The sequence below is a fragment of the Macrosteles quadrilineatus genome, unplaced genomic scaffold (assembly GCF_028750875.1).
Source record: "Macrosteles quadrilineatus isolate MER2022 unplaced genomic scaffold, UCM_ALF_1.0 Scaffold_5__1_contigs__length_97177068, whole genome shotgun sequence".
NCBI lineage: Eukaryota > Metazoa > Arthropoda > Insecta > Hemiptera > Cicadellidae > Macrosteles > Macrosteles quadrilineatus.
In genome coordinates, this window is record NW_026542598.1 from 7,948,497 (window position 1) to 7,973,835 (window position 25,339).

The 25,339-nt window shown below is 36.0% G+C and overlaps 2 protein-coding genes across 2 annotated transcripts; both read right to left on the bottom strand.

Annotated features, from left to right (window-relative positions):
• Window positions 1-2,971: 2,971 nt before the first annotated feature.
• LOC128995362 (serine protease grass-like) lies at window positions 2,972-25,005 on the bottom strand. Its single transcript, XM_054420367.1, has 3 exons — window positions 23,717-25,005; window positions 3,775-3,972; window positions 2,972-3,139 (listed from the first exon to the last, which is right to left on the bottom strand). The coding sequence occupies exons 1-3, from the start codon at window positions 24,941-24,943 to the stop codon at window positions 2,972-2,974; spliced, it is 1,593 nt and encodes a 530-aa protein (XP_054276342.1). The 5' UTR covers window positions 24,944-25,005.
• LOC128995363 (uncharacterized) lies at window positions 4,116-5,154 on the bottom strand. The gene has a single exon (XM_054420368.1). It carries the CDS (start codon window positions 5,032-5,034, stop codon window positions 4,471-4,473), a length of 564 nt encoding a protein of 187 aa, XP_054276343.1. The 5' UTR covers window positions 5,035-5,154; the 3' UTR covers window positions 4,116-4,470.
• Window positions 25,006-25,339: the final 334 nt, after the last annotated feature.

The window sequence follows — 25,339 nt, forward strand, 5'->3', positions numbered from 1 at the left end:
GACATGTGATCAAATTGACAGACTGAACAATTTGAATTAGCCATAGCCATAGATTAATCATAGTCCCTTGTATTGGTTAGTCCATGCCATAGGTCATCAGTTAGCTAATGAATGTACATGTACATATGAATCTCCAAGTATTCGATTATGAGAATATTTTTGAGCGGAGCGAGCGAAGCGAGCGAAGCTCTTATACGTCGACTATTAAACGTTGTAATACGCAAACTCCTCCTATACGGCTGAATCAATCGTTTTCAAATTTTGCATGGTGTTAAAGACCATATCAGTGAGTGCCAACATCTATATGGCGTTAAAAAGTCTCTCAGGAATCCGCCCCATTGGGTCTCAAAGTTTCAATGTAATCCTTATGGAAGCAGTATTTGAAAAATAAACAAAGACTTATGACATATGATCAGCTGTTGACTTTTAAATGCAGTAGATAAAGAAATAGCTGATAGCATTATTCCCCAGATATTAGAACATAAACTGTATGGATCATAAATATAATCAAATGGCGACACTAGCTTGAGGTCCGTGACGTATGAAGTGGTAAAGGAAGTAGTAAAGGCGAGCAGTCTGGAGTGTGAAAACTGTTCATGACGATCAGATTAAGGTATCTGCATTCCTAAAATTCTATGGGAAGGGAGGAAAACAGGTCCGTGACGTAGGAAGTGGTGAAGGAAGTAGTCAAGGCGAGCTGTCCGGAGTGTGGGAACTGTTTATGATGATTAGATCAAGGTATCTACAATCCTAAACTTCTATGGGAAGGGAGGAAAACAGGTCCGCGACGTAGGAAGTGGTGAAGGAAGTTGTAAAAGCAAGCAGTCTGGAGTGTGGTTGTTTATGACGATTAGATTAAGGTATATGCATTCCTAAAATTCTATGGGAAGGAAGGAAAACAGGTCCGCGACGTAGGAAGTGGTGAAGGAAGTAGTAAAGACGAGCAGTCTGAAGTGTGGAAACTGTTTATGACGATTAGATTAAGGTATGTCCATTCCTAAAATTATATGTGAAGGGAGGAAAACAGGTCCGCGACGTAGGAAGTGGTGAAGGAAGTAGTAAAGGCGAGCAGTCTAGAGTGTGGAAACTGTTTATGACGATTAAATTAAGATACCTGCATTCCTAAAGTTTTATGGGAAGGGAGGAAAACAGGTCCGTGACGTAGGAAGTGGTGAAGGAAGTAGTCAAGGCGAGCTGTCCGGTATGTGGGAACTGTTTATGACGATTAGATTAAGGTATCTGCAATCCTAAAATGCTACGGAAAGGAAGGGAACAGTTCTGTGATGTAGGAAGTGGTGAAGGAAGTAGTAAAGGCGAGTTGTTCGGAGTGTGGGATCCGTTTATGACGATTAGATTTAGGTATCTACAATCTTAAAATGCTATGGGAAGAGAGGGAAACAGATTCTTGACGTAGGAAGAGGTGAAAGAAGTAGTAAGGTGAGCAGTGTGGAGTGTGGGAACTGGAAACAATTTGTAGCAGTTTTAATGTATCTTCAATGCTGAAATGCTATGAGAAAGGGACGGAAGCATGCCCACGACATAGGAAATGGCGAAAGAAGTAGTAAAGGCTAGCAGTACGGAGAGTGGGAATGTTTGTGGCAATTAGATTAACGTATCTAAAATACTAAAATGCTATGGAAAGTGATGAATACAGGTCCACGACGTAGGAAGTGACTTAGGAAGTAGTTAAGTATGAGCATCAGCATAGTGTGAGATCCGTCTGTGGCAGTTAGCTTAATGTATCTTCAATACTAAAATGCTATGAGAAGGGAAGGAAACAGGCCCCACGACGTAGGAAGTGGTGAAGGAAGTAGTAAAGGCTGGCAGTGCAGAGTGGGGAAACCGTTTGGGCAGTTAGATAAATGAATCTGTAATACTTAAATGCTATGAGAAAGGAAGGAAACAGGTCCATGACGTATTAAATGGTAAAGGAAGTAGTAAGGCTAGCAGTGCAGAGTGTGGGAACTGTCTTTGGCAATTACATTAATGTATGTGCAATCCTAAAATGCTATGGGAAGAGAGGGGAACAGGTCCACCACGTAGGGTGTGGTGAAGGAAGTAGTAAAGGTGAGCAGTGTTGAGTTTGGGAATGGATTAATGTATCTGCAATGCTAAAATGCTATGGGAAGAGACTGTAGACTGTATGTTAAAATGATTACGAAGCACGAATTGATACAAATATTTTCGATACATGCAATCGTTTACAATCGACATTTACAACTGAGTTGACAACAGCTGTTTTTTACTCCATAGAGGCTAAATACAATTTGTACTCCCTAAATTTTAAAAATGTACTTTAGACCCACAACGCATGCATTAAAAACTACTGTTTTTACTGAAGTATGACAAAAACAATATAATATGAATCCTTGATGACTCCGCTCAACTTCGTGGATGCCTCTGCGAACGCCACCTAGTACCATAGTACTGCATTCGTTCTGCTGACCGTCGGTGATATGTGTACTGTGTAGACAGTGTGTGCATTGGCTACCCCGCCGATTGTGAGTGATGATCTTGCATTTTCGTATTGGATTGATAACTGGACAACTGATTAGTTATAGTACTCGCATGACAATCAAAAGGTTGTCAGTTAAATCATGAGGAACGTCAATTGCTTTAATATGGTTCGAAACTAGGCCCAGATATCCTTGATTTGTGGGTTTTAATAAACGTCTGGTTTAGATTAGTTCAGTTTAACTTAGTTTTGTTTATGATAGGCCTCATAACAAATAAGGAAATAGGCTTCAATTAATCAAAAGACGTTTTGTACAGGAACGATGGATTTCCCTTCTATTGATAACTGTTGGAAATCCATTACGTATATTACCGATGACTTTGGTTAATTAATCGACAAGAAGTTAAGACTGTTGTTGACTGAGATTTGGTTTATTTGCCCATACAAATGTCATTGCCGTTACGCGCAGAATAAGCGTAGCCTAACACTAGTTAAGTAAATAAATAAAACAGTTCATTACCTGAGAAATGAGTTTATTAAAACACTCAATACGATATTAATAAATAATAAACCATAGGAGTTATTATTTCGTGCTGATCCACTATATTTACATTTCTTCGAGATTTTCGTTCCATTGAAGACGTTCGTGTGCTCATTGATCCATGGAAGAAATGGACAGATATCCTGAAACATAATCAATATGGGACTGGAAAAATGTCATTATAGAAGGTGCAGTAGAACCTCTATAGCAAGCCTCTAGGGATTATCATATACGATTTCTTATCAAGGTTGACTTCTTAGCGAGATTTACAATAACATGTCTTTTAGGGCATTATAGATTCAAAGGTATTTTAAGATCAATTCAAATAATAAACCAAAATTCAAAAATTCAAATGTGCCAGAAAACAGTGACCTAGGATTACAGTAGTAATAACGGACAGCAGTATCCCGATTAGAACCATCACAACGCTACTGACTTTTCTCAGGAATGAACTACCGATCGCCTGGTTAATACGCGAGCAATATAACCGATAAGCTACCCAGCTCTATAAAATATAAGATAGGGAAAAACAAAAATCCAAACAACTTAAAAAATTAAACCCAATAGGTAAATTAGTAAGTGAGCATCCTCATAAGGTCGGAGTTATCAGAATCAATAGTGATCAGCATCAATCGGGTCGTCAGTTGGAGATCGCTGCAGAAACCATTGTCCTTATTTTGAAGAGACATCCTCAGTGGTTAGGCCAAGACTACAGTCTCCTCGGTTGACGCCTAGCCTATGTTCTATCTATGTTTCTATGATGAGACTAAACACTCACCTGAAACACACTGAGAGTATTCATGCCTCCGCATTGCATGTCACCTAAAATAGACAGATCACAGTACTTTGTGTTGCCCATCTTGATCATCTGCATGGCCACTCCTCGTACCTTCCCTCCACAGACCAAACCTCCACCAGAATCTCCAGGACACACTCCGTAGTCCAGCTTGGGTTTGGTACAGAGGTACCTGCTGGCCTACAACAGACAGGTCACAGGATTATCTACCAGTTACTTATTCTACTTTAAAAAATCAATAACACACACTTTCCAAGGGGCTCTTTACCTTACTGAAACTAACGAATTGAAACGATTTAACCATCTGCATTACAATAGTCTCCCAACAGCCTGATTTAATTTTAAAACTGTACTTTTTCCTCTTCGTGTCGTCATCACTGCGAGTGTTGTCTTCGACTACGCCAAACCCCGTCAGTTCGCATGCGGCCCATCCTTTAAAAGACTGCTTGAACGGAGTTGTCGTCAGGTTGATCGGAGTAGCAGCCTCGTTCCAAACAAACTTCTCATCCACTCTAATAAGCCCTACGTCTCCATCGCCCTTTTCACTCTCATAGTTTGGGTGAATTATCAACTATGCGCTCTTCACCAGTTGTGCTGTTTCTGGAAGCTGGTCTTCGCCACTTGCGTAGTCTTCGAACTCCTGGAGAGAGTTCCCTCCGGCGTAGACAATAACTCCGTCTACTTCTCTACTTCGTCCAGACAGTGCGCCGCCGTCAACACCCACTCTTCTGATATAATCGTTCCTGTACAGATGCCCTGCTCGTCATTCCCATTCTTAACTAGTATCAGAAGCACAGAGAAAGGGAAGTCTTCAGCATACGTTAATTCGTACTCGTCCTTCTCCTCCTCTTCATGTTTCTTTTTCTTTTTTACTTTCAATACATTTACATCGTCGTTTTCTCCAACGTTTTCTTCGGGACTAGTTTTAAATACTGAGTTTTGTTCATTTATCGTTCTCTTTACTTTGTGTTTGTTACGAGTTTTATTTGTAAGCCTAAAGTGGTCTGGTAGCTTGACATTTGTTATGTCACTAACTTTATTTAATGAAGGGTACACTTTAACATGTAGATTATATACTGGATGTCCGTAAAATCCTTGGAAATCGTCCTTATTCCTGCTTTCGTCCTCTTTGTCAAGCCTTACCTTCTTGTTTTCCGATACATTTTGAACACGATAACCTCTTATTACTTTCCTAGCGTGCTCAACTTGCATATTCGATCTTTGTAGATATATATAAAGCATGATCACAGAGAGAGTTAAGAGTAAAACACGCAGGATTTATTTAAAATTTGCAAATTAGCAACCAATATTTACGGCACATTTTAAAACATTGAATTTGTAAAAAAGAATTTCAAGATTTGGCCAAATTGTGTTTACTTTAATTTAAAAACAATAACAACAACCATATGTAAAAACTACCAGTTGCAGACTTTTTAACTTACCTACATCAATAATGCGACTTTAAAAATATATCATCCTACTAATCCTACTAATATTATAAATGAGATAGTTTGGATTTATGGATGTATGTATGTTTGTGACAAGTAAACGCGAAAAATACTAGTCGTATTGGGCTGAAATTTGGCATGATGATAGCTCACATACCCGATTAACATATAGGTATACTATGATAGTGGTTTAAATACCTTATTCTTGCAATCCAATTGTTGTCTTCACAACTAGTTTCAACCTGCTAGGAGGTCATCATCAGGTGAGTACAAGGATGATATTACTTCATATGAAGGTCGTCAGTAACAGTTTTTTCACATTCACACAAACACACGACGAATAAACACATAGTGCGCACACATATACGGCCGATAAAAACATTTAACTCGACAAGCGGACCCGTGTTGATAATGCGGAAGTTGCGTCTAGACTGTAGGGTAAACAGCTGGTCAAGCATCACGCGCATTTTCTTATCGCTCGTCAGTTCCATTCCCATTGTCTCTGCCCTCCCCTTCCCTCTCCAGTATTTCTATTGCAGTGTTGTATATGACGTTTGAATTAAAATAAAGTTGGTCGTTTAAAACATTATCCATGTCTGATTTGACGGCTCTATATATCTCGAATTCTTCCAGGGTGTTAATTTTAAACTTGTCCTGTGACGTATGTTTGTCCTGGTTGTATGGTTGTCCGTACATACGTCACAGGACAAGTTTAAAATTAACACCCTGGAAGAATTCGAGATATATAGAGCCGTCAAATCAGACATGGATAATGTTTTAAACGACCAACTTTATTTTAATTCAAACGTCATATACAACACTGCAATAGAAATACTGGAGAGGGAAGGGGAGGGCAGAGACAATGGGAATGGAACTGACGAGCGATAAGAAAATGCGCGTGATGCTTGACCAGCTGTTTACCCTACAGTCTAGACGCAACTTCCGCATTATCAACACGGGTCCGCTTGTCGAGTTAAATGTTTTTATCGGCCGTATATGTGTGCGCACTATGTGTTTATTCGTCGTGTGTTTGTGTGAATGTGAAAAAACTGTTACTGACGACCTTCATATGAAGTAATATCATCCTTGTACTCACCTGATGATGACCTCCTAGCAGGTTGAAACTAGTTGTGAAGACAACAATTGGATTGCAAGAATAAGGTATTTAAACCACTATCATAGTTATTATACGCAATCTGGAGGCTACTCACACCACAATGAATATAGGTATACTCTTATTTCAAAAATCCTTTCGGGCTCCACCCAAGTGGCTCTGCAGTTTCCAATGTTAACCTTATGAGTATTCATATTTAAAGGGAACGAGCTGTTGGCCCGTTCTACGTACGGGAATCGAGTAGACAATTAAAACTGAATATAATTCAGAACAGCTAGTTTACAGCTTGGTGGCCGATTCACACACACTGGCTTTGAGTACAGTAGCTACATACCACCATCCACTGCATAGGACTACTATCACTTACCGTACCTTATTTTACCACCTTGGCGACTGAAACCTCTAAAATGATCCTGGCCTCCCGTTCTCTTCTATCCCCTGCTATTTGTGGATGACAGGAAGACAGGAAGATACCAGTCTGAAGATGTCTTTCATTACTTGGTCTTCCAAGTGGTCGTCTACCTTGTAGTACTCCTTGGAATACACTTTTAAAAGTTGAAGTATCTTCTCTCCGCCATGCCAAGCCTGCCCAGCCCATCCGAGATCCGAGTCTTTTGGTCTACTTTTGGAATGTATCCCTTTATCAAGTTTCTGAATCATACAGTATTACTGGGATGGCTACGATATGGTATGAATCGATTTTGGTTTCTACTGACACCCTGCAGCTTACTGGTCAGTTTTCTGGAGACCTACTACACCGGTTGACATTTTCATGTGTACTGTATGCAGTCATACTTATAATCATACATGTAGAAAAAGATGTATCAACATGTAAACCACTTATATCTTAAAGGATTAAGCACTAGCACTTAGACGGATTGCATTTCTGATAAAACTTGGTTATACGTTTAAAATGTTTTGTTCAAAATTACACAATCTCCTGATAACATAGATCTTTTACGGTAGAAAATAAACAGCATTTCAAAGTAAAATAGTGTGTAGGCAATCTCTGACGATCAATATTTTTGTATACAAACAACTTGTAACATAAACATTTCAATGACAGTTAGAAACCAGGTGTTAGTTAAACCACCACTAAAACGACTTTAACTCGTCCGGCGGCTGCTAGACTTTTCAAAAATTAGCCTAAAACTTAATTTCTAAAAAACTGAAACCTTAAACTAAAATTATGGCTTCGACATTCCCTAGTTCTCAAAATTATCTTTCTTTCAACACAAAAATAATAAAAATCCGTCAAGTGGTTGATTCAGAATCGTGAGATAAAAAAACCCTGTTTCATTTTAATATATACGAGGTGTTAGCCCGTCCTACGTACGGGATTAGTCAGTTAAAACTGTGTATAAATCAGAACAGCTAGCGTACACGTATAAAGACAAATTTTATAGCAGCCTACAGTAGACAGAGTAATTAATTGAGAAAGTGTATAGGCCTAGTCAACGATATCACCTTCCAATTACATCGCATATTTGCCTCTTCCATAATCAATATCAACACAATACAATTACTCATACTATACACAATTTCCAGTAGGTCTGAATAGAAACTCCCTAAAATAAAACGAAAACATCCAATAAAATTCACAGTACACATAATTATAAAGTTGGTGTCCTGACATCATTAAACGAATCGTCCACACATATCCTTTATATCAATTTTCACTGCATCAATTGCTAAATAAATAAGTGTAAACAAAGAAAAGTAAAAACAACAACATATAGTTTGTTTTAGTAAACAGCTGAGTCAAAAATAAAATAATATTCATTTAAACAAAAGAACTGGTCACATGTTGAGGGAATTTAAAACGTAAAACACGCTAGTAAAGCTAGTTTAATTGTCTATGTTTATTATCCATTCCTTCTAATATCCTTAATAATTAAACCACCCTCATTGAATCAATATACACTGTAATTCCCCGTATTCATTTATTTAAACTATAAAATATTCAGCGCCTCCCTGAATAAAATATTCAGTAACCACAACTAAACACACGCAGAACAACTTTTTAGATTTCATAAAAAGATGGTTAGTCTAATTGCTAGGTCAATGATGACGTTGTGCTCAATCTGTCATTCATCTGTATATCTTTGGATAAAACCCGTCGCATTCCTGAGGATTCTTGTTCTCCTTCTTTATGACATCAATATTTCCGGGCCTAATCCAAACAAAGTTTAATCATTCAAAAACATTGATTGTGAACAAACCAAGATGAATTGAAACGTGTAAAAAATGGATTTTTCTACCCTTTCCTAAAAAAGTTGAGCAGTATAATAATTTGCATATCATTTTTTAAGACTCGTGTACAGAGCCTCGACTTGTATACATCGATGGTGTTACTTTTCTCGGTGGTCTACTAATCTTACTTATTTCCTAAAAATCAATGAAAAATCAGAGTAAATAAAATAACCTCAAAGTTCTACAGAGCATTTTCATATTTAACCAGCTGTTAGTTAAAAGAAAATTATATTGCACTAAAACAAACCGAAGATTACAAAGATTTATTTAAAGAAATCCTTTGAACATCCTAGTATTTTACCTATATATGTATATTTAAATAATCTGTCATCCTCTTATCGAAGGATTGAACGTACCAATGATTAGCATTACACATAGTATAAATAAGTCAACCCTTAGTATGTTTTTTAATTTTATCCAAATGCTGAATTTGTGTTACAAACGCTGAATGTTTACAGCTGTTATGATAAACAAATTATATTTCACCAAAAGCTAGTTTAGAATCTTAGCGTCGGCTGCTAGACTTTTTAAAAATTAAAACTTAATTTCCAAAAAACTGGGACCCTAAACTAAAATTATGGCTTCGACATTCCCTATTTCTCAAAATTATCTTTCTTTCAACACACAAATCATGAAAATCCGTCGAGTGGTTGATTCAGAATCGTGAAATAAAAAAACACTGTTTCGTTTTAATATTATAGATAATATATATTTTACTAATATTATAAATGTGAAAGTTAGTGTGTTTGTTTGTTTGTTTGTTTGTTTGTTTGTGTGTTTGAAGTTCAATCATGCATAAACCACTGGATGGATTGGGCTGAAATTTGGCATGATGATAGCTTACATTCCCGATTAACATATAGGCATATTCTTATCTCAAAAATCCTTTCGGGCTCTGCCCCAGTGGCTCTGTAATTCCCCATGTTAACCTTATGAGTATTCATAATTAAAGGGTATTAAAAATTTATAGTCAGCTGTTTCAACTAAAAAAGTTGGTTCTATGATATGGAAAAGCATTAAAAAGTTATAAGATTTACCAACAGGGTGCAGCACTATATATTTTTTTGCATTTATGAAAACAGCTAATTTGAACTAAGCAGCAAAAAAAACTGTGATTCACACTGAGAACTGTCAAATAAGTAGGATTGTTTACAGTTATGTTTATGTTTTTCATTTCATGAATAACTTGTGATATTTTGCGAATTGTTGATAATTTATTTTTCTCTATTGTTTAGGTGAAGTGGTAGAACATTATGGCTATGGTAGATGTGTAATACTGTAGAATACTGCAAATTTAAAAAAGCAAATTTTATCAAACTGTGTCCTCCCTTATTGCAAACGCAAAGCTTGAGTATAACTGCAATAAGCATTTTATAGTTATATTCCAACCCCGTACGAAGGACGGGTACTCTGCTAGTATATATATATGATATGATATGATATGATATGATATGATATGATTAAAGAAACTTAGCCAGCTGTTTCAACTAAAAGAGTTGATTCTATGATATGCAAAAGCGTTAAAAAGTTATAAGATTTACCAACAGGGTGCAGCACTATTCTTTTTTTTCCATTATTTATGAAAACAGCTAGTTTGAACTAAGCAGCAATAAAAAACTGTGATACACAATGAGAACTGTCAAAGAAGGATTGTTTACAGTTTTTTACGGTTTGTTTTTTTATTTCATGAATAATTTGTGATACTTTTCGAATTTTTTATAATCTATCTTTCTCTATTGTGTAGGTGAAGTGGTAGAACATAATAACTATGGTAGATGTGTAATACTAAGCATACCGTAAATTTGAGAAAACAAAATTATTGTTCAAACCGTGTCTTCTCACATTGCAAACGCAAAGATCGAGTATAACTGCAATAAGCATTTTATACTTATATGCCAACCCCGTACTATGGAAGGGTACTCTGCTAGTCTATCTATATATACTAGGTGAAACCCGTCGAAATCGACGATTACTTTCAAGGCTTACGTTAATTCATCTAACTGTGATAAATTGGGTGAAATATACATATTTTGAGCATTTAGTTGTTTAAAGAGCAATAAGTGTAAAAACAATAATGATATTAATTGCGTTAGTTGCCAAATAGGGTTGATCATTCAATGAATAAAATATTTCCTATACTGTACGTGATCGGAGTTTTTCAGAATCAGAATCAGAATCAGAAATCAGAATCAGAAATATTTATTTGTCATTGGACATTACAAAAATGCATTGACAATTGTCATGTGTATATGGCATGGCTACAGTCAGGCTAGACATTACAACTAACATGTCCAATATGTTAATTTATTTTTTATTTTTGTTTTTTTTTTTGTGTCAGCTCTGTGGATTACCAACAGTATGGAGTGTGATTTAACAATAAATACATTTTGTAAATAAATATGAAAATTTAACAAAGAATAAATTATATGAACCAACAACAAAATACAGATATTAAGATAAAAATTTGTAAAAATTAACCATTGCAACAAATGTTGATGGACATTTAAAATATAAAAAACAGTAGACTAGGTCCTGCTAACAAGAGATAAAAACAGTATAACAAACGCTGATAGACAATTAAGATAAAAGATTAACAACAATATAAGCTAACCAATATTAACAACAATATAAACTAACCTAGGCACTGACAATGAGTCTAAAACTGAACTTCCTTTACGGCCATGAAGTCGTCAATAGAAAAAAAAGGGTTTCTTAAGAGCCAGTCATAAAATTTACTTAAAAATAAAGAATGTCTACCTGGATAAAATTGAACAGTCTTACTCAATTTATTAAATACCTTATCGGACATAACAACATGACTTTTCAATGTTTTACTCAGCCTATTAAATGTTCTGTTTATCTGACAATTACTTCTTGTATTATATGTATGGACTTGATTGTTAAAAATTGAAGTTGATAGATTCTTTAAAGCATAAGACATAAGATCAAAAATGTACAAATTAACAACAGTTTGAATTTTTAACTCGAGGAATAAAGGTTTACTATGAGCGTCTTGGGTGGAACTTGCAATTAGTCTAACCACCTTTTTTTGTATGATTAAAATATCTGTAATTTTGCAGCTGTTTCCCCAGAAGATAAGACCATAACGGAAAATACTTTGGAAAAATGCAAAGTAGGCCATTTTTATGTAGTCAAAGTCAACAAAATACTTAAGACGTCTAATGAGATGTACCACTCTGGACAATCTTGCAGCTATATGATCGATGTGATTGTCCCACTGAAGGTTATTATCAAGATAAATGCCTAAAAACTTAACACAACTTACACTATTAGGCAGTTCAAGGTTAACAGGCCTGAGACTAAAAATAATATTCTGTGTTTTATCGTTATTTAATAGAAGCCCATTTTCTTGAAACCACACTGATGCCTTGTTTAAAGCCCCATCAGCTAAAGGTTTAAGTAGATCTAAATGATTGCTAACTGATACAAAAGTAGTGTCATCAGCATACAGTATGGTTTTTGTTAAGCTAGGTATTTTTTTTGGCAGGTCATTTATGGCTACTAGGAATAACATTGGTCCCAGAACAGAGCCTTGTGGTACTCCATACTTGAGAGTAGCCTCGTCCGACCACAAGCCATTTAAAAGTACACGTTGTTTACGATTTTCTAGGTATGATTTAAAAAAAGAGAGAGCAGACCCCTTAATGCCTAAGTCCTCTAATTTGCACAATAGATTATCATGGGCCACACAGTCAAAGGCCTTGCTCAGGTCACACAGTGTGGCCCAAGCAAAGGCCTTCCTCTCAAAAGTATTTAATACTTCTTGTACTAAAGCATCGATGGCATCTGTGGTTGACATACCACTGCGGAATCCATATTGAGACATATAAATAAGATTGTTATTTCCTAAAAAATTGCTGACTTGATCAAACACAAGTATCTCAATAACTTTAGATAGGGTTGGTATGATTGATATGGGCCTATAACTTTCAGGCCTTTTATTAGTATGTTATCTCTTCCTTTGGAAGAACCTTTAAATAGTATTAAAATCGTGTTGGTGGATCTTTTGTAGCTAAACACTTTCGTGATTTCATCAGTGTAATATGATTTTATTTGAAAAGAAAATATTTTTTGGGAAGACATATTCTAACTTCAAAGGGAGGTATATCCGTTGCAGTGTAAGTTTGATTTTTCCTTCGTCACGTCTCGTCAGTTCATATCGTACTGTGCCGATGAATGAACCCTCTAGCATAGTTTTGAGAAATTGGTCGTGGGGTTACTGTTAAAGCTGGAATTCCTTGACATGGGGGTGTCAGTTAGTTGTCTCAGCCTTATCAATTACATAAAGTTATCAATATAATTTCTCTACGGAATGTTAGGTGTATTGGAATACTTGAAGTGAAGTTGGCTTTTATTCTTGAACTGTTAGGGACCTCCATGTTCGTATGGTCTTGGCGGCTTCATTGGCAACAAACAATGCAAATGACATAGCAATGGGACATTTCCAAAAAGCAAAAATACTGTAAATTGGCTGTTACGTATATATTGACGTTTACATATTGTTAATCAACGTATCTTATAAAGGATTATGTGATCTAGTTTAAAAGGAATATGACCGTTCTGTCATGCCAGTAGTATTTTATTACCAGTTTTTTTTTATTACCAGTAGCTGCTTAAATAGTATTTTCTCGTTGTGCCATATTTTACAGCCAAAATGTCGTATTATTTTCAATAATGTTACCAACCCAGTGCGCCAAAGTACATAATATAGGCAGGTGCAAATAATTTGTCTACATGGGTGCAATTTTAGGCAATGTTTCTTTTATGTTTGAAGTAAATACATAAATTGATAGGTAAATTAGTTTAATAAAATAGAACTGAACTTATTTCATGAGTCAAAACTAGAAAACAAAAACAATAATAATAATAATAACAACTTAAAATTCAGCTGCAATTAAACAATGTTACAAACATATCACTTCTTTCCACCAAGTTTAGGCTTCTTCAATTAACCTCCTCTGTGGCCTGAAGGTCCTTGTTGATCTTCGCAGCTGAGGAGGTACATTCGGGTGGGGTAAAGCTTCTGCAGTGGATATTCTAGATCGTAGCTGAGGAGGGACATTCGGATGTTGTGAAGCTACTGCAGGGATTGCTCTAGGGCTAGGAAATACAGCTGGTGATCCATTGTTTTCTGGATTTTGTACTTGGAAATCTGAAGAAGACAGTAGCTGTGGTAATTGTTTAATGCAGGGGTCGTCTTCCTCTTCCGATTCATTGTCTTGGTAGCATGTCCGAATTTGACTTGTATGTCTTTTAGTGTGTACATTAGAATCAATCAACCACGTGTTCCTACCTAACTTGTATGGTTCCTATTTTCCATTTTACTTTCCCTTCAACAAAAGTACGAATGTACACTTTACTCCCAATGGAACTGTTATTCCACCTAAATACCGAACTTACATCATAGACTACTTGCATGAATCTCACAATGGCATGGTCAGAATGAAGTCTGAGGCTCGGGGTCATGTGTGGTGGCCAGGTATGGATGCTCTAATTGAACAGACGTGTCACCGTTGCCGTGAATGTAACTTGTTTGCTAAAAATTTACCAAGTAAAACACATCTAGTCAACTGGCCTAAAGAAAGTGAACCTTGGAGTCGAATCCATTTAGATTTTGCTGGGCCATTTTACGGACAAATGTTTCTCTTAGTGATTGACGCTTTCTCGAAATGGCCAGAAATAGTACCTATGTCCTCTATTACAACAGAAAAGACAGTAGAATCGCTCAAGAATTTGTTGTGCAAATATGGCATACCTAGAACAATCGTCTCAGACAACGGAACTTCATTTATGCCCATTATGAAGGATGTAATGAGAGCATCTTGATAAAAGTCACCAGGGAAATCACAACTGCTGGCTAATTCTTTTAAGTTACTTGCAAAGGTGGACAAAGATTCATCACCTTACTTCAGTGAAATGAATTTGACTCTTTCAGAAACTTTAAACTTTACTGGCTTGAAATGATTTACCAAAAGTTCATAAAGTTGTTCATAAGTGAATTCACAAATATCTTTTGGCTTGCAAATAGTTACCAATGTTTTAAGAACTGTACTATCCAGGCAGTCAATGAATAAACATCTTTTAATATCATCATTTGTAATATTGCCCAAACATAAATTTGCCTTGAATTTAATATTCCAAACATCAATGTCGCATGAATTAGGGTTAAATTTTTCACATCTAGGTTGACTTACTAACATAGGATTATTAAGAGTAGCTGGTAATGTATCTTCAGACATTATAATGAATTAGACTGTGGAATTGAATAAACTATCTTGCTCTCTCAAGTTTTCCATAAAATCATCCTCGTCGCCAGTTTTATGTTTGAAGCAAATATATAAATTGATAAGTAAATTAGTTTAATAAAATAGAACTGAACTTATTTCATGAGTCAAAACTAGAAACAAAAACAATAATAATAATAACTTAAAAGTCAGCTGCAATTAAACAATGTTACAAACATATCAGTTTCTATGTTTGGATGTTATTAGACACGATAAGAGCAGATATTTCGACATAAATATTTGATATGTGTAGAATAATATGATAAAATGTAGGAGTGGTGAAAAATGCAGACACTAACCCGTACAACAGATATAAGATAGTTCAATAAGAAATAACTGAAGAATTGCAGTGATAAAAGGATTTTCCACTGATTTCGTAATAGAACATTATATTGCAAAACATGACATGATAAAGAAGAAAATCAATTTTAAAATCAGAAAATAACATTGCAAATACTTATTTGGTAGAATCAGAATTCAGTAACTTCCAATAAATATGTGTTGTTTCAAATCCATACAGGGTGAATAAAAAGTCAAAACCCCCCCCTCTAATATTTTTTCCAAGTAAATATACAGAGATATCCTTTTGGTGATCGTGCAAGCTTAGCAGGAAGTTTCATTTGATGATTTTGAAATTTTTGAGTGTCCCCCCAAAAAGGGGGATTTGGGGGGTAACTCAAATATTTTAAATATAAACCCCCTTCAAGTGACACCTCATTTTGAAGTGTTTACAAAAACTTAAAGAATGGTGAAAACTAGAGGTCGCTATCTGTTCTCTATCCAAAATGGTAGCCCGTCAAATGTTGTAGAAAATCAATGGTAAAATTGGTTCGTAATGGTAATATTGGCTACCATTTTGGATAGAGAAGAGATAGCGAACTCTGGTTTTCACCATTCTTTAAGTTTTTGTAACCTCTTCAAAATGAGGTGTCACTTGATGAGGGTTTACATTGAAAACATTTTAGTTGCCCCCAAAATCCCCCCTTTTGGGGGGACACTCCAAAATTTTAAAGGTAAACCCCCATTTTTTGATACTTTGTTTTGAAGTGTTTACAAAAACTTAAAGAATGGTGAAAACTAGAGGTCGCTATCTCTTTTCTAACCAAAATGGTAGCCAATATTACCATTACGAACCAATTTTACCATTGATTTTCTACAACACTTGACGGGCTACCATTTTGGATAGAGAACAGATAGCGACCTCTAGTTTTCACCATTCTTTAAGTTTTTGTAAACACTTCAAAAAGAGGTGTCACTTGAAGGGGGTTTACATTTAAAATATTTGAGTTACCCCCCAAATCCCCCTTTTGGGGGGACACTTAAAAATTTCAAAATCATAAAATGAAACTTCCTGCTAAGATTGCACAACCACCAAAAGGATATCTCTGTATATTTAATGGGAAAATATTAAAGGGGGGGGTCTTGACTTTTTATTCACCCTGTATATATAAAGCTCAAATACCACTGACTCATTCAATCATTCATTCATTCACTCACTCATCACAAAATCTCAGAAACCATAAGACCTAGGAACCTGAAACTTGGCAGGCATCTTCCTTTTGCCCTCCGACCTCTGGGCTCCGCCCCAGTGGCTCTGGAGTTTCCCATGTTAACCTTATGAGAAATGGAATTATTGAATCTTAACAGCTGGTTCAACTAAACAAGTTGGTTCTGTTCTCGATGTTCAATAGCATTAAAGTTACAAGGATTACCAACAGGGTGCAGCACTATTATTTCTTTTACATTTATGACAATAGCTAATTTGCAACCAAAAGGTACTTCAACCTGGAGGCGAGTTAGCGTAGCGAACGAGCTAACCTGAAGGCAAGTGAGCGCAGCGAATGATCTCCAACCTAAAGGTGAGTGAGCGTAGCGAACAAGCTCCAACCTAAAGGTGAGTGAGCGTAGCGAACGAACTTCAACCAGGACGTGATCGAGCCATGCGAACGAGATCATCTTGAAAATTAAGAAGTTAAACGGGGCAAAGCCCGCGGGTTACAGCTAGTTCAACTTAAAAATGAACAGCTGTTTCATTAAAAAGTATTATTCACATGGCCAAAATGTAAACCAATCAGTGGAGGGACCTTTAAAGGTTTCTGGGGCAGATCCCTAAGGGAATTTACTTTTTAATGAAACAGCTATTAATGTTTTAAACACGTTTATTGGGAGTTACTGAACTGTCCAAAAGAAGTATTTGCAATGTTATTTTCTGATTTAAATTTTGACTAGCTGTTGGCCCGTCCTACGTACGGGAATAAAGTAGTCGATTATATATATTAACTAGCTGACCCGGCGAACTTCGTATCGCCTAAGTTATAGGTTTCCCCTAAGACAGACCGATGGAAAGAAAGTACCGTTACGTTTAATTTTCAAGATGATCTCGTTCGCATCGCTCAATCACGTCCTGGTTGAAGTTCGTTCGCTACGCTCACTCACCTTTGGGTTGGAGCTCGTTCGCTACGCTCACTCACCTTTAGGTTGGGGCTCGTTCGCTGCGCTCACTTGCCTTCAGGTTAGCTCGTTCGCTACGCTAACTCGCCTCCAGGTTGAAGTTCGTTCGCTACGCTCACTCACCTTTGGGTTGGAGCTCGTTCGCTACGCTCACTCACCTTTAGGTTGGAGCTCGTTCGCTGCGCTCACTTGCCTTCAGGTTAGCTCGTTCGCTACGCTAACTCGCCTCCAGGTTGAAGTTCGTTCGCTACGCTCACTCATCTTTTGGTTGCAAATTAGCTGTTGTCATAAATGTAAAAGAAATAATAGTGCTGCACCCTGTTGGTAATCCTTGTAACTTTAATGCTATTGAACATCATAGAACAGAACCAACTTGTTTAATTGAAACAGCTGTTAAGATTCATTAATTCCATTTCTCATAAGGTTAACATGGGAAACTCCAGAGCCACTGGGGCGGAGCCCTTTTAAGAATTTCGAAACGGGAAATAGTTTACGTCCGATTCGCATACCTACAGAATTTACACACCAAATTTCATAACGATCGGTGAAGTCGTTCCGGAGGAGTTTGCAGACAAACACTGTGACACGAGAATTTTATATATTAGATGTATTCCAGAACACCTATTTTACACGCATAGAGAAAAATTGTGGCAGTTTTAATAGGGAAAATCATCTTGTAAACTAATACCACGTGGTAGTAGTTACTATTTATTTCATTAGATTACAGGCCTATGCGAAATGCATTTTTAATCCAATAGTTTTACAGTAAAACCGCGATTGTGTTAATTAGAAAAGCCTTGAAGTGGGATTGGCGGTTGATTCACACACACTGGTTTAAAGTACAGTTAGCTACATATTACCTTCCATTGCCTACTATTACTTAAAGAGTACCTTATTTTACCTCAGTTGCCACTGAACCCTAAAGAAGATGTTGGACTCTGATTCCCTTCTATCCCTTGCCTCTTCTAATGTTGGCCCCAGTCTGGAGAAGTCTTTCATTGCTTGGTCCTCCTAGTGATCGTCTTACTTGTGGTGCTCCTTAGAATACATTTAAGTTGATGTATATTCTCTCCACCACGCATAGCCTGTCCATCCGAGCCTTTTACTTCTGGAAATCACCAGGTGTTTAAAAATTGTTGGGTGTTTAAAAATTCCTCTTAGCTCTCTGTCCTTTCGTATCCCAACCTCCATTATCTTGAAAAGGCCCGTAGGGTATATTTTCTCTGAACTTTATTCTCCAATCCAATAAGGGGTTTCGGTTCTTTGGCAAGGGCCCAAGTTTCTGAACCACTACCACAACCACCACCACAAGTACTAATAGAGTACGGTATGAATCGAATTTGGTTTATAGCACACCCTGCAGCTTATTGGTCAGTTTTCTAACCACCACCCACACCAACCTATACCTACCACCACCTGCCACCACCACCACCTGCTATACCTGGACCTACCACACCAATAGAATAGACATTTGCTTTATCAACCAAAAATCTGTTATGCCGAAATAGTTCTAACATTATCAAATAAACCGTCCATACCTATCCTTTATATCAATTAGGACACTGCATTAATTGCTAAATATAAGTAAACAAAGAAAAGTAAAACAATAACGAATAGTTTGTTTTGAAACAGGTGTTCAATTAAAATAACATTCATTTAGAAAAAGAACCTGTAGAAGGAATTTAAAACAGTAAACACGCTAGTAAGGCTAGTGACGTAATTTTTCAAGGTTTATTATCCATATCGTTATCCGTTCTAAAGCCATGATAATTACCCACCCTCATTGAATATATGTACACACATCTTAATTTCCCATATTCATTTATTCAAACTATAAGATATTTAGTTAAAATAAAGAAGACTAGTATGACTGTTGCTCGAAATCGAGCAATTTTCAAGTACCGGTATTATACAGAAGTTATTTTAAAACTACAGTAATAACGGTCATAATTTTCGATGAGTTTAAAAGGCCCGACTAAATACTTATATAGCTAATTGAAATATTCACGCTTTTTAACAACTTTGAAATAATAAACGCTTCTTGTAAAAATATTTTAGAATTTTTTGGGCCCGACCTTATTTTTTAGTGTTTTCTACAAAATGTTTCCCAACTTAAAGCTATTACCAGTAAACATTTCCTGCCTGTATTTATTTGATCTGACTTTAGGTAGGTGTACTGTACCTTACTTACTTACTGCCGTGGCTCTTGGTACCCAAGGTGGTACTTTGCCTCGCCAACACACTGCCTCCAGATTTTTCTATCCATTGCCTCATCTTCCCTTCTTCCCAGTCTTCTTAGGTCTTTTCTAACCTGGTCTCGCCATCTCAACTTGGGCCTTCCTGGTGGTCTTCTGCCCTCCGGATTGTTCAAAAAGACGTTCTTGACTAAGGAGTCGTCCTCTTTCCTTAGTAGATGGCCAGCCCATCTCATTCTCCTACCTCTCACCTCGGCCACTATGTCTGGGTCCATAAATAATTGCCTCAACTCTGCATTGTGTTTTATCCTCCACTCTCCATCTTCAAAGGTTGGACCATATATTTTTCTCAATATTTTGTTCTCAAATACTATCAAACGTTTTTCTGTTTTTTTACTTAACACCCAATTTTCTGAGCCGTATAACAGAACTGGTCTTATAATGGTTTTATATATACGGAGTTTTGTTTTGTGTGATAGTATTCGAGAGCTTAATAGTTTGTGGGATGCTGATAGACTTCTGTGTGCTGCATTTATTCTTTGTTGTATTTCCATATCTTCTTCATTATTATTCGTCAGCATTACTCCCAAATAAGTGAAGTTGTTTACTTTTTTAAAGTTGTACCCTTCTATTTCTATATTGTTGTCATTGTTTATTTGGGTTGCTCTCCCACACTCCATTATTTTTGTTTTCCCTTCATTTATTCTTAAACCAACTTTCTTTGTATGGTTTAGGAGTTTTGTGACCAGCATTTTCAACTCTTCTTTACTCTCCGCTATAATTGCAACATCATCTGCAAATGCAAGGACGTTTATTTTGGAGGTTTACTGTACGACTGTGACAAAATGAAGTGTCTATATTTTTCATGGTTTTTTTCTTCCAAAAAGTTGCTTAGCAAAACTGGCAAAAATGGTTCATCTCCCCAAGTGATTGTGTACCTGGATTCCTTACTGTGAGACCAAGCTTCTACATTACTCTTCACATACGAATAAGATTTCCTATTAATTTCTCATCCTCCTGTTTTCAATAATTCTCCTTTAAACTGAAGAAATTGTCTGTTCTTCCAACAAAACTGATTTACTGTTTAGATTTGTCTATAACCTCCTAAATAATACAAACATCAATATTTACTCACAAAAAGCTGGTGAGTTTCTTTTTATGTACAGCTGTTTTTGTTTTAAAATTTGATTTCAATGTAATTCTTATGGGGAAAATGTGACTTTTGAGAGCGTCTCGTGCCCTTAAGGGTAAGAGTTTTCAAATTATAAAACCGTTATGCAAAACTACGAATTGAGACGAATTATTTGACACCTCATACGTTAAAATCGATCCAGAAATAACGGAGGAGTTTTGTTCACAAAAAACAGCCCTCACGTATAAGAGATATTTTCCTACATCAGCGCATCCAAACGTAACCACACATGAACACACGCCAAACAACTTTTTTAGATTTAACAAAAGGATAGTAAGTCTACTTGCAGTATCCTATAGGGTCTATGATAACATTGTGTTTAGTCTATGTAATCCATCTGTTTTTGTTTATCTCTGGATAAAACCCGTCAAAGGTTGTGGTAATAATTTAAAATCGTGATTCCTGATCATCTTTGATCTCCTTGTTTGATAACATCAATATTTTCAGGCCTATTTCAAAAAAAGTTTAAGCTGTCGAACATTTATTCTTATTGTAAACAAAAAGCTTTCCTCAAAAAGTAGAGGAGTCAAACAATTTGCATAGTCTTTTCTTTAAAGGCTCTTGAGTAGATCCTCGATTTGTATATTTCTTTCTTATCTCTGTGGTCGTTTTTTTTTAGAGTGGCCTTAACTCATCTCTACTAATCTTACTTATTTTTTATAATCAATGGCAAAATCATAGACCAAATAAAATAACCTCATAGTCCTATAGAATATTTTTATATCCATCCAGCTGTTAGTTCATACCAATTATATTGCACTAAAACAAACCTAAAGACTGCAATAAAACATGAATTAGAACATCTAGTATTATTATGTATATTTAAATAATCACTCACGCTCTTGCCGAATAAATTAACGTATTATAGCATTACACATAGTATGAATACGTCAACCCTACGTATTTAATTTAGTTTTTATACAAACTAGAGGACCCATGCTGCTCCGCAGCGTTAAAATAATTATTGTATCCGAGAAATAATCAAATTTATAATTTTTGATTGAGTAATATAGTATCTTGAGCTTAACTGATTCAAACGATCAATAGCTCAATTTAAATCCTATAATTTACTGATTATTTTGTGTCTAAAACATATAGAAAAACATGAACAATACTGGAGCTATTGACTTTCATCTATATTAAAACATTATGAAAAATTATTTTTATATTGGTTATCCACCTTGCGTTTGCTTGAAACTCGTCCGTTTTGAATAACTAATAGCTTAAATGAAAGCCAGTATTTAACTGAAGGTTCTTAGACTAAAATATATAGGATTATACATTTATAACTGGTAAAGGTACATCTTAAATTGGAGTAAGAATTATAAAATAAATCAAATTATGTGTTTTGGTCGTGTAATACTGTAGGTAAATATTTGTAGATGATTGATGGCAAATTTGTATGTGCATACCTTCAATCCGAGACCTGAATCATGAAAATCGGTCGGGTAGAAGAGCCCAACGAACTCGGCAAAGAAAAGCTAAATTTAAATCCCATAAGAAATACATGGGTAGCAAATTTCGTTTACGTAAAAGCCGAGTGGGATTATAGACAAATATATGCCGATGGTTGATGGCAAATCAAATTTAACTCCCATAAGAAATACACGGGGAGCAAATTTCGTTTACGTATAACCAGAGTAATACTATAGATAATTATATGTTGATGCTTGATGGCAAATCTGTTTGTGCATATGTTCAATTTGAGACCTCAATCATGAAAATCGGTCGGGTAGAAGAGCCAAACGAACTCGGAAAAGAAAAACAAAATTTTTTAAATATATAAGATGCTGAATTTGTGTCACCAATGCTTGCTGAATGTGCTACTATTTTTGCTGAATGCTGTTACGTTAAGCAAATGGTATTATACCAAAATCTTGTCTAGAATGTTAGCGTCAGCTGCTAGACTTTTTGAAAATTAAAACTTAATAAAATAAAACTAAAACTCTAAACTAAAATTATTGCTTCGACATTCCCTAGTTCTCAAAATTATCTTTCTTTCAACACAAAAATCTTGAAAATCCGTCAAGTGGTTGATTCAGAATCGTGAAATAAAAAAACCCTGTCACGTTTTAATATATAAGATTTTCTTCTGTATCATATCATGTTTTGCAATATAGCGTTCCATTACGAAATCCTTTTGTCACAGTAACTCTTAAAATTATTTCTTATTGAACCATCTTATCTATTGAACGGGTTGGTGACTGCCTTTTCACCACTTTTGGTTATATTTTATCATATTATTCTCGACAGATCATCATAAGTTCATGAGATTATTCTCATACATGTTTTCAATCATTCAAAAAATCTTCGATTGTGTAATAGGTACGATAAAAAAAAAAGTGCAGAAGTGTCTTATTAGCTTTAACAGTAACCCCACAACCAATTTCTCAAAATTATGCTAGAGGGTTATTTATTGGCACAGAAGTACAATATGAACTGACGCGACGTGACAAATGAAAAATCAAACTTACACTGTTAACGGATATACCTCCCTTTTAAGATAGAACATGTCTTCTCCACAAACAGATATTTTTCTCTAATAAAATCATGTATTAATTTACACTGATGAAATCGCGGAAGTTTTTAACTACAAAAGATCCACCAATACGACTTTAATACTATTTAAAGGTTCTTCCAAAAGAAGAGATACCATTTAACATACTAATAATATCTCTGATGACGTACGGTATGGGAAATATTTTATTCATTGAATGATCAACCATATTTGGTAACTAACGTAATTAATAAAAATCATTATTGCTTTTACACTTATTACCTACTCTTTAAAAAATGCTAAATCCTCAAAATAATGTATAATTTCACTCAATTTATCGCAGTTAGATGAATTAGCGTAAGCCTTGAAAGTAACCGAAGAACTATTTACCAAATTAAATGTGGACTTTACGTATTCCATTTACCAAAACAATTTTACCTTAAGACTACTGACCCAAACACTTACTCACCGTCTCTGATCCAAATAGCATGCGCAGTTTGAACGAGCAGAGGCAAGGGCTTTTAATATCCAAACGAGTCGTCTTCCTGTAGGCATCGTCCTTGTTCTTCTCTCCCACCTGAACAACACCAAACCCCGTAAAAACGCACGTCGTATACCCATGGTAACTCTCCTTCCAAGGTGTCGTGGTCAGCTGTATCGAGTTCACAGCCCGCGTAAAGTTGAACTTTCCCTCCACTTTGATCAGCCCCACGTCAAAATCTCCTCCCACATACCGAGGATGAATGATAAAACTAGAGGATAGGAACAGCTGGGCTGTAGGAGGCAAGGGACGTCCTTTTTTGAACTTTTTGTACTCCTCCTTCGAGTGACCCCCGGCGTATACTATCAATTCTTCTGCCCCACGGAGGCAATGTGCCGCTGTCAAGACCCATTCCTCAGTTATGATCGAACCTGTGCACGTGGAGGAATATTTACCGCCTCGTCGTATGATGAGGAGCACAGAATACGGGTATTGCTCTGGTTCTGTCAGGTTGTAAGAATCTTCTCTTCTTCTCCAGTCGAAAGTGTCTTGGTATTCACTGTTTTCACTGTCAAACTGCGAGTCGTGCAAGATTTCCTGTTCTTTATTGTTTCCGAATTGACATTTTTCAGTGGGATGAGTCAAATTGTTCAAATTTTCATCTTCGTTAAAATATGCAGTTGGCTTACTATGCAAACCTTCTGTTTGGTTGACGTTGAATTCAGTGCCTTCCGTGTGCCCAACGCCTGAGCGATGCATAGCGATATCTACGTTTTGACCATTATTGAAAGACCCTTCGGGTTCTTCTTGGATGATATCTGATTCAAATGTTGCTTTATGCATATCATTTTTAGATGTCGTTGTAACTCCGTCTTTAACGACTTTACTAGGAATCTTAATTTGGTTAAAGACAATCTTTTTTGTCTTGTTGACTTTAGAATGCACTAATTTTGTGTTCTCTAGACTTGTAGAATTTGTTACAGGTACATCTTGAGTTCTCTCCAAAGCATAAAAAATGTGCATATCCTTAACATCTTTAGTAAAATTACCATCAGTACTTCGGTTGGTATATAATAGATGTGTTTCATCGTTAGAATTGTTGGTTTCTATTGATAAAGTTTGGGTCTGTTCTCCATTTGATTTCCCGGCTACATTATGGTTAAATACGACTATTGTTTGAAAATAGAAAATAAATAATCCAAGTATCAATTCCATTGATAATTTTGAAACAGAAAAAACATAATTTTAAATGAAACGTACAAGGTTAGAAGTATTTAAGTTTGTTTGCTAACATTGTATAAAACAACAACATGTGATCAAATTGACAAACTGGAAGATTTGTATTAGCCATAGTCATAGATAAATTATACTCCCTTGTGTTGGTTAGTTAATGCCATAGGTCATCAGTTAGCTAATGAAACTCTTTAAGTATTCTATGATGCGAATATTTTACTGCATTCGATAATTTTAATGACCGTTGGTGATATATGTATAAAGTGTGTACATTGCTGACCCTGATTATTGTCAGTGATGATCTTGTATTTTCGTATTGGATTACTGGACAGCTGATTATAGTACTCGCATAACAATCAAAAGGTTGACAGTTATATC

Bases quoted from the DNA above. Each gene is read 5' to 3' on its own strand.
- LOC128995363 (XM_054420368.1), bottom strand. From the start codon at position 5,034: ATGCTTTATATATATCTACAAAGATCGAATATGCAAGTTGAGCACGCT.
- LOC128995362 (XM_054420367.1), bottom strand. From the start codon at position 24,943: ATGGAATTGATACTTGGATTATTTATTTTCTATTTTCAAACAATAGTC. The intron at 3,973-23,716 runs GTGAGTAAGTGT...TGTCTGTTGTAG, and splicing joins TGCTATTTGGATCAGAGACG to GCCAGCAGGTACCTCTGTAC. The intron at 3,140-3,774 runs GTGAGTGTTTAG...ATTATGTTTCAG, and splicing joins ATACTCTCAGTGTGTTTCAG to GATATCTGTCCATTTCTTCC.